The sequence below is a fragment of the Zingiber officinale genome, chromosome 7B (genome assembly GCF_018446385.1).
Source record: "Zingiber officinale cultivar Zhangliang chromosome 7B, Zo_v1.1, whole genome shotgun sequence".
Classification (NCBI taxonomy): Eukaryota; Viridiplantae; Streptophyta; class Magnoliopsida; order Zingiberales; family Zingiberaceae; genus Zingiber; species Zingiber officinale.
In genome coordinates this window covers 26,088,907-26,104,478 of record NC_055999.1, presented here as the reverse complement: position 1 = coordinate 26,104,478, position 15,572 = coordinate 26,088,907, and the positions used below count along the sequence as shown (strand labels likewise).

At 34.4% G+C, this 15,572-nt stretch overlaps 1 protein-coding gene across 2 annotated transcripts; it reads left to right on the top strand.

Moving 5' to 3' along the window:
- Positions 1–413: 413 nt before the first annotated feature.
- On the top strand, positions 414–11,236 carry LOC122005595. Of its 2 annotated transcripts, XM_042560689.1 has the most exons (6): positions 414–619; positions 714–796; positions 868–3,265; positions 6,557–8,299; positions 9,908–10,154; positions 10,229–11,236. In XM_042560689.1, coding segments are annotated over exons 2-6 (4,926 nt in total). In that variant the 5' UTR covers positions 414–619; positions 714–794; the 3' UTR covers positions 10,765–11,236. The 2 variants fall into 2 exon arrangements, with proteins under 2 accessions (XP_042416623.1, XP_042416622.1); XM_042560688.1 differs by having other exon boundaries at positions 714–3,265.
- Positions 11,237–15,572: the final 4,336 nt, after the last annotated feature.

Genomic DNA, 15,572 nt, shown 5'->3' with positions numbered 1-15,572 from the left:
ACTTTGATTCAACAAAAATACAGCATCATCACGGAGCCCTACCAATCTCTATGGTAACAACAAGCGTGTAAGATTAAATGACATTATTGCCATTTAAATTCAGAAATAATATGGACCCAAATGTAAATAACTCACCACCCGATGACTAAACAGAAAAGAAAAAAGATTGAGGAGACTTTTGCAAATTCTACTTACCTCTCGATCTCCGTCTCTCCCACCAAGTCGCATAGCGATTAATCCGATGCCCACCGTTCGTTTCGTGAAGGGAAGCGATCGTGTCCGTGCGCTGCTTCCCGGTCGTTTGCGATTTTGGATTCCGGCTGATGCGTCGTGCGTCTCTACAAGGCACTCGAACCGTCAGTTGGGGATCCAACGGTTACGGTTTTTGTTAATTTTTCTTTTCATTTTCTGTTTTTGTTCCTCTTTTTCGCCCCGATCCTTTCCTTACGTGTATGAAACCCTAGGTCCCTTCGTTTTCTAGGGTTGGAAAATCACCGTCGTGAACCTCGATCAATCGCGCGATTACTTCGGGAAGGTGGAATTGGACTTCAGAAACGGGTTTACCTTCGATTTCGGATCTGATCGATAGGAGATTTGTCTGGAGATGTTGTATCTCTAGGTATGTTATTCCTTCATTCCTTTGTTTGATCGCTTCGATATGGGTGGGGATCGATGGAGCAAATGATTCATATCGATTTTTTTTCTTTGTTTAGGTTCGATTTAGGACAGATTTGGGGATCGTTGGCTTGGAATTATGTTTTTGGATCCGAAATTAGGACGTCAGTCTGCTCGCCATGTAAAATGGGTGATGAAATTTGGATTTTATTCATTATTTCTTTGAATTTTGTAATTGTTGATGGAAATTAGGGTCGAGAAGAATGAGGAATCTGATATACCTAAGAAGCCAAAATCTTTGGATCTCCAGAGTATTTATGTGAAAAAACCAAGAAATTCTGAGAGGAAATCCGGCGTCAAGAAGGAGGTTTTAGTGTGGGAAGTAGAAAATAAAGTCCTCAAGAAGAAGCTAGGCTCCCAATTTGAGGAGGATGGAGAAGTTCTTTCAAAGCCAAGGAAAAAAAACAGAAAAGAGGTATCCTTGAGCAGGCTTGTACCTGCTTCTAAGCGGCAGCGAAACAGTTCAAATGTCCCAAAGTCAGATAAAGATCAAATTTCCAGTGTCCCCAAGAGTGATGATACCTCCAGTAGAAGTGATGCCACACATAATCTGCAAGGAACAAATGGAGATGCACAAAATTCAGCTAAGGACCATTATTCACAGCCCACAAGGGAGATAGATGATGCATCTATCGCTGATGAATCTAAAAGCAAAAATTATACAGACGATGGTTTCCTTCTTCCAAAGCGGCGTAGGGGCATTCCAAAGTCAAGAAAATCTAAAGATCCCATAAGCTTGGAAACTGAAATATCTAACTCTTGCCATGCAAAGGTTAATACTAATGTTCTGGATAATAAATTAATTGTCAAAGACAATTTGAAGCCAAAGGAATTGAGTGAAAAGAAGAGGAAGAAAAAGAAGAAAGTAGATGAGTGTGATATAAGTGGGTCCCATAAAGATGATTCTACTCCTTCCACCAGTGTTGGAAATCACAGTTTTATCAAGGATGGGAATAGAAAGGTTAGAAACAGACAGGAGAACACAAAGATGTCTGAACAAAGAAATCTTGTTAATCAGGCACGTTTTGCGGACAATAGTGTGAATTCAGTTTCTGTTTCTCAGGATGATGATGAGGAAAACCTTGAGGAGAATGCTGCTAGAATGCTTTCTTCACGTTTTGATCCGAATTGCACTGGTTTCTCTGCAAAGAGGTCAAAAAGTGGAGCTGATTCAGTGAAAAACTTATCTTGTTCACAATCTGACCATGAGAGAATGAAGGGTTCTCAAGGTGAGGCTTGTTCAATTGATTCATCAGGTAGGAGTCTTCGCCCAAGGAGACACAATGGAAAAAGCTTTGCTCGGAAGCGCCGCCATTTTTATGAAGTCTTTTTGAGGGATATGGACCCTTATTGTTTGGTTAAACAACGAATCAGAGTTTTCTGGCCTTTGGATCAGAATTGGTACTTTGGCCTGATTAAGAGTTACGATCCTATGACTAGGTTGCATCATGTCAAGTATGATGATCGAGATGAGGAGTGGATTAACCTCCAAAAGGAAAGATTTAAACTATTACTTTTCCCCAGTGAAGTTTCTAGCAAATTTAACTTTGAGAAACCAGGGACAGAGACACAAAACAAAAAAGTTGAAGAGGTAGACACCGCAGAGAGCAGTTATCTAGGAAGCCTCACAGAATCAGAACCCATTATCTCCTGGCTGACTCGTACAACCCATCGAACTACATCTTGCCCTTCCAATACCACAAAGGGACATCTTAGAGCTAGTCCTTTGAAGGATACCAGTCCTTTGCTGTTACCAGAACCGAAAGAAAACATCCCTATGATTCAACTGGATACAATATCTAGTGACTTATTACCAAATTGCAAGGGATCACATCAGTCATGTGATTGGAACAATAATGGTGCATCTGAGCAGAAGAAAAGTATTGATTCTCAAAGCAAGAAGTTACCTTATGTTTACTTCAGAAAACGGTTCCGAAATAAAAAGGAAGATTTTAAAACCAAACTGGCACAACATGCTGTTGATAGTGATCAAGGTGGTTCTGCAAGCATTCTCTCTATTGTTAGCAGTATGACTCCTAGATGGGAAGCTGAGAAAAAGTCGACTATGGTGAACTTCCAACAAGTTATTGTTATATTGAGCTTACCACTTCGATGGACTCTGGACTTCACTTCTCAAAGCCAAATCTTTTGGCTTTTTCGATCACTTTATAATGCAAGGCATGGTAAACTGGTTTGTGGATGGCCTAACGTTCACATGGAGGTATTTTTTATTGATGGCATTCGTGGACTAAGGTTTATTTTGTTTGAGGGATGTTTAAAGCATGCGGTCTCTCTTTTCTGTTTGATCATCAAGATACTGAATCAATATGTTGAAAAGAGCAACTTCACCAACACTTTAATTCAATATCCGTCAATTGTGCTAAGCATTTCAAGATTGAACAATTCAGGTGAGAACCTTCTTTTTTATAATTTGTTCTCCAAGATGGAAAGTTCAAGATGGAGGCACTTTGAGGGAAAGTTTAAAAAGCTTTTCACAAAGGAGGCATTGATCTCACCTCCTTACATCTGTTCAAATAAACTGTACCTTTCTACCAATGAAATATCACACAGCTCTGTTAAGCTGCTTGAGGTACTTATTTCTATCTGGAAGGTTCTTGCTTTGCTGACAAAATGTGCTCTTATTTATTTTCTGTGCAATTCATTTACTGCTCTAGTGCATGGTATCATTGTACTATCTAACTTGCTTTTCTCTACTTAACAATATAAGCTTGGTTATTCAGCGGATTAGGAGTTTAATGTGTTAGTATTCCTATTTATATTTTCTGTATTATGGAGTATCTTAGACTTGTCCTTTTGCTATATCTTTTGAGCCTTGCTAAAAGTTACATTGTAGTTATGACATGTTGGCCTTCCTCCAAATGCAATATTATGACTCAAATAGCGTTGAATGATAGTAGAAAGATTTTAGAACATTATGGTTTATATTTTATGAAGGGGAGCCTTTGCGCAATGGTAAAGTTGTTGCCATGTGACCAAAAGGTCACGGGTTCGAATCTTGAAAACAGCCTCTTGCAAAAAGCAGGGTAAGGCTGCGTACAATGGATCCTTCCCCGGGACCCCGCATGATGGGAGCTTCGTGTACCGGGCTGCCTTTTTTTATGGTTTCTATTTTATGAATTGAGGCATTTAGTCATCTTGTGATTTTTTGGCTTGTAAAATTTTACAAGCCTATTGTAGGATCAGTAAAACTACTATTTGGGTCAAAGTGATTAGCAATTAGGAAATTCACCTGCAAAAAATCAACATAGAGAATTAAGATGAATTTATGATGTTAATAGAAAGGAAGACGACGACGACAACAACCAAGCCTTATCCCACTATGTGGGGTCGGCTTATGTTAATGGAAAAGACAATAGAAAAAAATGCTAATACAAGGAGTTGTTGTATGGGTGGCTTTGAAAAATGATAAAATGAGAGAAAATATGGACTTGTTAAAAGATAATTAATAGTTTCCAAATTTAATCAATTTGAAGGTGTGAGTCAATGGGTGGCAATTTAGGTTGATGGGTTATAGACGGATCATGTAGTGTTGACCCATGATCTGAATCTTGACACAAACTCAACTCATTTAATAAATGGGTCAAAACCTATGATCGTATGATGTCCCACTTATAAATGGGAACATTTTTATGATCTCATAAGCAGGTTATTTGATACAACCCATATAATTAAATGGAACATAAATGGGTCAGGCCAACACAACCTATTTAACAAATTCAAACAAATTTTAAATGCAAAGAACATATCTTGAATTATAAAAAACTGAAAATATAATCCATAAGATTATATGATATAACATGTATATGCTATTATACTATATATTTATAATTTATTTATTAGATTATATATTTACAGTTTATATAGATTACTACTAAATAACTAATTAAATATTTATATATTTATAAATGGGTCATAAAAAGTGATTTAACAATTTCATATTACTAGTGATATGACCTTGTCTAGAGTTCAATGATATGATAAGATTGATGTATCTAGATCCTATTAATTGGGACTAACAAGTCTGTTGTGGCTAAGTGCTTATTTTGGTTGTGGACTGTCTATGCACCACACACCAAGTCAACTGGTCACAATAGTTTAAACTATATATGAACAGAAGAGTGTTTTTCTTGCCCCTTTTTGCATTATGCTATGTAGCCATGTAGGATGTTAAACCTAACCATGTTGGAATAATATTTAAATACCACTAACTTCATTAATGTGGGCAATAGCTATGTGGAAATCCTTTGAGGTTTACTTTGTTTTCTGATTCAGATTTAGAGACCTAGAAATGTTTTCTAGAATACAAGAGAAATCCTTACTATTTGAGGTCGGAAATATGGATCTTATTATCTTATACACCATGAACTCAGTGTAAGACTATATTGCTAGTAATACTTAGTTTTTTGTTGTTGTTGTTAGAATTTGTTCATAATTGGAGCCATTTACAAATTATTTTTGTTAAACATGACATGGATTTGCTTATAGTTTTTCTTGGGTGGTTAATCTGGAGTTCTTTTGGTCTATAAACACAACTATCATGTTTTTTTCCCATATCTGGTAGACAGTAATGTTGCCGACCCCACCTAGTGGGATAATGCTTGGTTGTTGTTGTTGTATCTGGTAGACAGTAATGTTTTATTCATACCTGATTATTCAAATCCATCATTCATATAACTGCAACAGATATAGACATTGTATCATCTGCAAATATTGAATACAAATCTATATTTTTTTTGTTATAAAAAATTTGATCTTAAGTAGGTTTCGTCATTGGCTAGATCATCACATTGCCCCTATGTTTTAGTGTTGCTCTTTACCTATTTCAAGACAAATTATTGGAATTGTTCATATTAGAGACAATTGTTTGAAGTAGTTTTCTGCTGGGAAGGCATTTTATTATCATGAAGCATTACTCGATAAAATTCATTGATGTTTAAGGTTTGCATTATGTAAATTCATTTTATGTTATTTCAAATGAGTAGAAGAGGATTCAATTTATATATCTGTATAAGATAGATGAGCTAAAAGCCTAAAACATCTGGTTCCTGCCAATATTAGGGTCCATGGTGATCAATTTACGGTCCAACCTTAACCTTAAAAGTTGAGGATTTTCCAGAAATTGAATCAGAGTTGTCTAGGTCACATTAGAAAACTTACCAACTCATCAAACAACTTTCCCATCATCACAGATTCATAGTAGGGAACCTTACTATCTATCATCATATGATTGTATTCATCAAACTTATCATCTAGGTCATAATATACAACATAATTAATTACTAAGGTTTCTGTTATTCTTCTTGTATACTTTTTTTTTCCTTAAATAGTATAACCCAAGATTGAATCTATCAAGTTAACTTTTCTTGGATACCTTATATATTTTATTACTGGTTTTTTTTGTTTTTTTTTCCTTTTTTAGGGGGTGCCAAATGGACCTGATTCAATTTTACTAAATTTTGAAGGTGATTGCTAACAAGTTGATAAAGATTTTGGAACTTGTTGCCATCATGTTCACCAAATGAAGACTTTCTGCTATATACTAGTACTATAATATTTGACTAGGCCATTTCCTAAAACAATACTTTCTTAGAGCGTTGGTTTTCATATCCATGCCCTTGGTTTAGAGAGGTTTTAATGTGTTCCCCTTCCCTGGAACCCCACATTGACCGGAATTTCGTGTACTGGGCTGCCCTTTAGAAAGGGTGCACAACTAATTTATACCGAAACCTAGTTCTTTGCTAGCTTTGTGCACCGGGCTGCCCTTTAGAAAGGGTACACAACTAATTTATATTGAAGCCTAGTTCTACTTTGTCAACTAGGAATGATTTTATCTGACCGATGTTGTTTATTTCTTTTGCAGAAGTTTTGGGAAAGGTCAAGCCTATTCTGTAGACCTGAAATGAATAATGCAGTTAATCCAGTTTTGAATAATTTTGTTCATTATGTGACTGAAGAGCATGAGAAGCATTATCCATGTTCCCTTTATCTTGCAAAAGGATCATCTTTTTCTCTAAGTCTGTATCACAAGTTGCCAATTGAGAAAGAAACAACTTCTGGAGCTCGGACTTCAGTTTCTTCACCAAAAGATGCAGATAATACTAATAATACATCAACGTCTGATCTCTGTGTTTCTTTTGATGAAGCCCCTAAGCAAGCTCCAGAAAGGCTTGGTAGAATGTGGTCTTGCTTCAGTGAGGCTGCAGTTGATCACATATCATCAAGTACACATACTTTGACTGATGGAACTTATGGTAATAGATATGCTAACAACAATAAGTCTAATGGCCATCAAGATCTTGTAGCTGGTGATGATGGTGTGGGGAATATTACCGACCATGGGTGTGTCTTGCAATCTGGAACTCCAAATGAGTCTGCAACATCTGTGCACACCGTTCATTTTGGTTCTGAATATGCTGAAGATTCATTTCCTCTGAAATCTCATAATGATAGACATATAATCAATACCACCAATATTGAGGTTCCACTTGAGGAAGTTGAGAAGCATAATATTAAAAAAGGTTTGTTGATGCATCACCCTGCTTCCAATTTGATCCTTGAAATGAAAGAACATGAAAACCCTAGGGCAAACGTTCCACGAAGTATGTGGCATCGCAATCGCCATACTTCACTTTCACGGACATTTATTCACAGTCCGAAACTGGGTTCCACAGATCTTATGGCCAATGGTGTTTCTAGTGGCTACAAGAGACCTCGAACCCAGGTCTCATATTCAATGTTACCTGGAGGTCATGAACATGCTTCAAAATCTATAATTAACCATCAGAAGATAAATTCTCTTAAAAAGGTTAAGGAACTTGTTGCAAATTCATCTTCTGGTTATTCCAGAAGTTCACGGAATTCCTCAAATTCACTTATCTGTGAAGCTAATGTCCTCATAACTCATGCTGATAAATGTTGGAGAGAACTTGGAGCCAAAATTCAGCTTGACCGAGCTGATCAGAAGAATTGGAGGATATGCGTACAGGTTTCAGGTGTTACAAAATATGTATACAAGGCACACCATGTTTTACAGCCTGGGACCACAAATCGATACACTCATGCTATGATGTGGAAAGGAGGAAAAGAATGGATGTTAGAGTTCACTGACAGGAACCAGTGGTATATTTTCAAACAAATATATGAAGAATGCTATAATCAAAACATTAGGGCTGCCTCTATGAAGAATATTCCAATTCCAGGTGTTAGGTTGTTCTCAGATAGTGATGATGGTTATATTGAGGTGCCTTTTGCTAGGAATTCTTTAAAGTACTTTCGATATATTGGCTCCGAGGTTGATTTTGCCCTGGATCCATCTCATGTGTTGTATGACATGGACAGTGAGGATGAGGAATGGATATCCTCAGTGAGAGTTTCTATGGACTCCACTGATAATAAGATTCCTGAGGTTACAGAAGCTATGTTTGAAAAGGTTATGGACAGGTTTGAGAAACTTGCATATACTCAACAATGTGAGGAACTTACCAATGAAGATATAGAGAAATACATGGCTGATGTTGGACAGACAGACTCAGTTGAAGTTGTTTACGACCATTGGAGGCAAAAGAGAAAGAAGAAAGGTTTGCCTCTTATCCGGCAATTCCAGGTATGAAGTTTGATTGGGTTTACATTGTTTTGGTGGTTGATAATGCTATGATTATGGTGGATGAAGTCAATTGCCATTGAACTGATTGTATCGATTGCATAAACCTGCTCGAGGTTTTAATATGGTCATTGTTCATTTGTGCGCTCATTAAGTTGTCCAACTTTCTGACCTTTTTGTTTCTGATCTTGATGGGATTTACCTAACCTCCTATGGACATATAAGAAGTTATGCAGATAAGTGTAGACTGCTTTTTTGACAAAGATGTTTGCCTAACCTCCTTTTGGAATCACATAATCAACAATTTCAAAAAATTGAATAGCTGAGCGAGCACCTTACAATATTTTTGCAGATAATAATTACATTGGCATAGGTTGGCATATTCCAGTTAATAATTACACTTTATTGTGTTGAATAGTGCATGCCAATTGTGTCTAGTCCTACATAGCTAGGGAAATTACATTTAATTGCTATTTGATTAGGTTTGTCGTTTTTCCTTTTCTTCCCTCTGTTACCTTATTCGATGCCTAATTGGGTGGTGTGATTTGCTTTGTTCCTGGATAAGCCACCTTTTTCCATACATATTAATACATATGATGATGCTAATGTTCTTTCACCAACATGAGATAATTTGTCCTATTTTGGTTGTAGAGTTAGTTTTTATAAGTATTTCTGTAATCCTAATAATTCGAGAATTTCATCATTTAGAATGTTTGATGATTCTAAACTTTGATAGGCTAGGTTAATTTTCTTATTTCCTGACATTCTAACCTTAATCGGTTGATGTTATTTGTACTTCATGCTTTAGCCTTGGCTTAAACCATAGAATCTAGCTATAAACTGACATTGTCAAAACTCAAAAGCACTTGAACAGTCGCCCAAAATTGGGAGCCATATTCCTTTCCTTGGGTAGAAGTATATTCCTAAGAAATTATCATATATAGAGGTAGGATGAGAATTGCTTCCGCCAAAGTCTCACCACTTCATTATTTAGAAATTATCCCGCATAAGGTATATGATTTTTGTGGTGGCTGAATTAGGTATCTTAATGTTCATACATGGAGGGAAGCACATTGAGTTGTATGATCATGCATTGTGGAGAATTAGCACATAACGAGAGCAAATTCAAATGGCTTTCATTATGTCAAGGGTAATTGAAATTGTTCTTATCCAATTTTTTTCTGGCGTATGTATCCTGGTATCATCTACAACTATATAGATGCTTAGAGAAATTTTCTATCAACTATATAGATGCTCTAAGAATTTTTCAACCTACTATAATATGTTACGTCTTGTTTTAAATTTTATGAAGCCTTTGAATTGAAAGGAATATATGTTGCTGGGTGGGTCAAGCTAACAGAGATTGGTTAGAGAACTATGTCAAAGCATAATATTTAAGGTTGTTGATATAAAATAAACTCTAATTCCTATCCTCTTAAGTGATCATTTGGATGATGTGAACATACACATTTGTTTGGAAGTTTAGGTGTTTATATGGTTACAATCATCTTATGCATCTGTATGTTTTAGTATCTTTCAACTTGTGATCCTTGAAGCCACTTTTTGGCATTAGTCCTTAATGTCCAATGCTCTTGTTCCTTTGGCTTTCAGCCACCTCTCTGGGAACAGTTTCAGCAGCAACTGAAGGAATGGGAATTAAAGCAGAGCAGAGTCCCTATCCAATCTGGAGGATGCCACGACATAGCAGATTTAATGAAGAAACCGCCTATGTTTGCCTTTTGTTTGAGACCACGAGGCTTGGAAGTTCCTTTATCAAAGCAGAGATCTCATAAGAAGCTCATGTTCAATGGCCACCATAATGTTTCAACGAGAGACCAAGATAGCTGCTCTAATCTTGGTACTTTTTTTTTCTATATCTCTTGATTGCTTTGATCTTATGACTGCTGATTTCATACTTTACTGTACTACCAGGGAGAAAAGTGGATGGCTTTTCACTCGTGGAGGTTACTGGTTCCAGCTACGAATCTTCTGATTCTTATCACGGGCTTCTGACTCAATCTACCTTTTCACCGCGGGATACTGCAAGCACTGAATCCTTGTTCGCTCATGATAGTTCAGAAAGGTTTCTAGACTCGAGATATTCTCGAAGCAATTCAAAAAAGATTGATGCATTCCTGTCTCCCAGGTATCTTCAAAAGGCACCATTCACATATAATCAAAGACCTAAAAATGAAGTCAATAAATGGACTTCAGACTATTCTGAAAGTTCTAGCATAAAGCAAGCTTCATCAAATGGGTTTCAGAGGCATCTTGCTGATATGGATGAGTTTAGGTTGCGTGATGCAACAAGTGCTGCTCAGCATGCATGGAACATGGCTAAGCTTAAGAGAGAGAAAGCACAGTGGTTGCTACACAAGGCTGATCTTTCACTTCATCGAGCCACAGTTGCGCTAATGACAGCAGAGGCAATAAAATCATCTGAGAAAGGCGTTGTTGGAGATGGGTAAACAATAAGGATACTGAGGCTATATTTGCCAGAATTATCCTTGATTCATCACGGTTGTAATCATTTTGCTGGATAAGATTTTTCTTGGGAGTTGGCCCTTGAGATTTCTTATAGCTAAACCAAACAGATTGAAGTGATATCGGACATGGAGAGCTACCCAAAGAGAAGTTCCTTTTTGAGGATTTTGTTCAGCCACTTCAGTTTAACAATTTCAGCTTCGTCTACTAGCTCTTTCATTTGTCCCTGGAGATAGTGTGTAGTTTTCAATGCTAATCCTGTACAGATTTTTTTTTTCCCCTGTTTTCATCTGTATTTCAGAAAATGTCTACTGATAGTTCACTCGGTACGTCTGCCGAGAAGTTTTTCTATATCAGATCACAAGCTACTGACAGGCAAAGCTGGGTTAAATCGCTGGCCATTTGTACTGGTATAAGTTTTCCCATATTCACCATAATCTAATTTTGCATCGCCTAGTGTTTATTCCCTCGGTGTAAGTTAATTTGGCAAGCGTCCAGATATATTTAGCAACACAATCTTTATTGCACGCAGTTCCAAAGAAATGTTTGAAATGTTCATCCATCTGTTATGAGCATGGATATTACTCACTTGAACTGCAAGATGTTTGTTGCTTTAGAAGCTGAGTTCTATCAGCGCAAAGCCAGTAGGGAAAAAACAATGTAACTAAAGTTGCTTTCTATGTTAATAATCCTGGTGTATACCATTTAGCAATGATGCATATACTACTGTTTCATCTTCAATATTATCTTTTTTCTGGCATGAATCTCTTGATATCTCAGCCATTGCTCAAACTTGTGAACAATTTATAAATTTATTTCGGTGGCAAAGGGCCGAGGTCTTGATATGTTCTGAAATTTGATCAAGGGTTTGGTATATGGTTATTGATCGGAACTAACATCCTATTTTGAATGTATTAGAGTTAGATTGATATATTGAAGTGGAGTGGCACAATGCTTTGAGCTCCCAGCTGCTACTCATCATCCATGATTTCCATGATCATTTCAGCATCGACCTTTGGAAGGGCCCTTCATCTCCTTCACCACTGTTGCGCTCTCCTTCACTCGTCGCCTGCCTCCACTTAAGCTATGTGCGCTTCGCTCATTGCTGGTGACAAGATGGAGGGTGAGGTCGTCGTGAATGTCTCCGTTTATAGTTTTTGTCTCTCGTCTCATCTATCGCTCTTACAACGCTCCTTTGTGCTTTTGAATAGTTGTATCTCACCTAGTAAGTGGCAACGACACCAGAGGAGAATGGATGTCCATGGGAATTGGTCGTGCCCCAACTTCTTTGGGTGAGTCGTCATAAATCTTAGCATGCTTTTTATTTGAATCTTTAAGCATAATGTTAGAAATCCACCAATTCCTTCAGGTTTGTAATTGATTATCTATTTATATTTTAGAGTATATCAACTTGTTTTTATAGGTAGTACTAAACTAGTATATCACAAATCTATCAATTCATTCACTGCACAAATCAGTTTGCAAGTTCAATTTGGCTAAATTGGTGTTGATATTATTCAGGACGGATTTAGGAATTAGTGTTACTAGAAAAAAAAAATGAGAGTTGGTATTGTTGAAGAAGAAAAGGAAAATAACTAAGTTATGGTTTTGAAAAAAAATGAAAAGAGAGGGGAAAATAATTTTTTTAACGGTAAACAATCGATTAAATCAGTTTAATCTAATTATATTTGATTTGATCAGATCAAATTCAAATTAATTTGGATTTAGAATATCGTATTTCTTATCTTGGTACCTATTTTGATGGATTTTGTTTGATGTCGATCTAATTTTAAATTAGTACCTTTATTTCATGTTCAATTATCCAATTCATTTATTTTATTTAAAAAAAAAAAACCAATACTCAGTGTGTATGGATATATACGAGTATTGAGCCACAAAAGGAATGGGTTATAGTCCAGGACTACCCTTACGGAGCTCGTCTCTGATATAGATGGTTTGGTTTAATTCAATTCAGTATACCAAGTTGGATAGGTGTTGCGATGATTTTCTGTAAATTAAAATTCTATCCTTAGTTTTTCTCCATTAACACTCTCACTTCTCACTTATTATAGTAAAAAGTAATCGTGCTCATCTCAAACGTTTCTTACATCCCATCTCCAAATTATATAAAGAAAAGTAAATTATAGAATCAACTTATAGTCGACCGTAAAATGGTTAGAAAGTGAAAAGAGTTTTTTTCTCGAAGGACATACACCCACCGAGAATTAACCTCTTGTCCCATTATAGTAAAGTTGTCACTCTCTAACCAACTGAACACCCTGCATTGACAAAAATAATTTAATGAGTAGTCAAGTGAGGTCTCCTTTAATTATTATCAAAATAATATTCCAACTTCAATATTTTTTTAAAAAAAAAAATTTATTTTTAACGATATTATAACAACTACAAATCATAAATTTCTACACTAGAAACACTTCAATTTTGATTAATACTAATAATATTTTATTATAATAGTAAACTAAACTATTACAATATAAACACAAAGATCAATAACGAATTATAACTACTATAATATATAGTTTAATAATATATATTAAGGGGGCGTTTAATTTAGGGAAATAAGAGTAGGAAATAAGAATAACAATTATTGATTGTCATTGTTAATGTTTGGATTATATGAATGAAAATACAAATAAGGGAATGAATCCTTATAATTAGGTAATACTCATTCACATGTTCCCCCCTCAATGAGTCATTACTCTATTTTCGACAATCAAAATATTCTCTTATTTTAAAAATACCCTTGACCTAAAACTAAAATTTCCCCTTTAATATCAAACATCAAAATATATTTATTTAATTTTTCTTTCATATCACTTTCTCTCTTCTTATTCTCTCTCAGCATATTTTCTCTCTCCTTATTTTATCAATGTCAGCTCAAGGCATAGGTCATTAAGGCCTATGCCTAGGGCCTAATAAAATTGAGGCCCCTATTTTTTCATATTTTACTATATATATATATTTAGAATTTAAAATTTTAAAATTTAGGAGATGGATTATAATGAATTTAAGCTAATAAGATTTTCCTCTAGGATTCAGAATTCCCTCATGAGTTTTAGTATTCAATATAAATAATTTTAGGTACTCACGGGGTATAATATATGTATTAAGGATGTTTTAAGGAACTTTTTATTTTTAAAAATTTTAAAAATAGAGTCGGGGCGTCTGGATTTAATCCGAAGCTCTGACCAAAATTTAAAAAAAAATATAAGATGTGGGACTAAAAAAACTATATTTTTTTATATAAAATAACAAGAGAAAATTAATGATGAGAAAAATTCATAATAATATGCCGCAGCTGAGTCTCGAACTCTAGATCACTTATTGTTGCGCTTGTGGAATTACTAATAAATCTTGGAATTATTTTTAGTGTGAATAGAAAAAAAAGATATTAACGTAAATTCATTTTAGGTTTCACCAAAGTTAATTAGTAAAGGAGGGAGACTTTTAATAAAATAGTAAGATATATATATATATATATATATATATATATATATATATATATATATATATATATATATATATATATTCACCTTTAAATTTAGATCAATTTTAAAAATATCAATTTTAAAATTTAAATTATTCTAATTTTGTTTATTTTTTATTTTTTTCAATTGTGTATCTTATTTTTTTAAAAACCCCCAAATGATTCTTTCTTTTCTATGTTGATCTTTAAAAAAACATATTATAATAATAATTGATAATCTCGTAATTTTTTATTTTCTTATTAATGTTCTCACATCTTTTTTCTCTCTCACTCGATGATCTCATATCCTTTTCTTCTCTTGTCAATAATATTTTTAAAGCACATCATTTTTCTTCCTCACTGATGATCTACCTTATGCGTTTTTCTTCCCCTTTCAGATAAGAACATAAAATAAGAATTTTTATTCATTTGATTTGATACAAAATAGTATATTAGTTTTTTTAAACATTAAATTGATTTCGGATATTAAAAACATATTATTCAATAAAAATATGAACTATATATTTGTTATTAATATTAAAAATAAAAACTCAAAAAAATCAATTGAAAATTTAAATGAAAAATCACTTAAATTTTTCTTAAAGATAATACTTTATAAAAAAATATAAATAATAAATTCAAACTAAAATCAATACGCGAGATATTAAAAAACATTTTTTATACATGAATAACTTATAATAGTACTAATAAGATTTGTTAATATAAAATTATGAAAACAGTTTTTAAAATTAAAATTAATAAAATTTTATTTATGTTTAATAATATCTCATAAAAAAAATAAATAATTTAACAATTTTATCCACAGAAAAAAATTATTATGAGGCTTAAATATAAATTTTTAATTAATTTTTTCATCTCAAAAAAATAAAAAAAAAAATTATATAAAATAAATTAATATTGTTTTTCTGAAAATAAAAATAAAAATTTGCCTAGGGCCTCCAAACCAGTTGGGACGGTCCTTTATTTTATCACACACTTTCTCTCTCTTCGATCTTTTCCATCACATTTTCTTCTCTTTTTTTTTTTCTGATCACACTTTTTCTCTCATCATACTTTCTCCCCCCTCAATTTCTCCCATCACACTCTCTTTTCTCTTTTTTTCTCATCGCACTTTCTCTCTTCTCAATCTCTCCTATCACACTCTCTCCTTTTTTTAGCACACTTTCTCTCTCATCACACTCGTTTTCTTTTTTTTTTTCTCATCACACTTTCTCTCTCATCACATTTTTTCTCTTATCATATTTTTCTCTCCTTAATCTTTCCTATCACACACTCTCTCCTCAT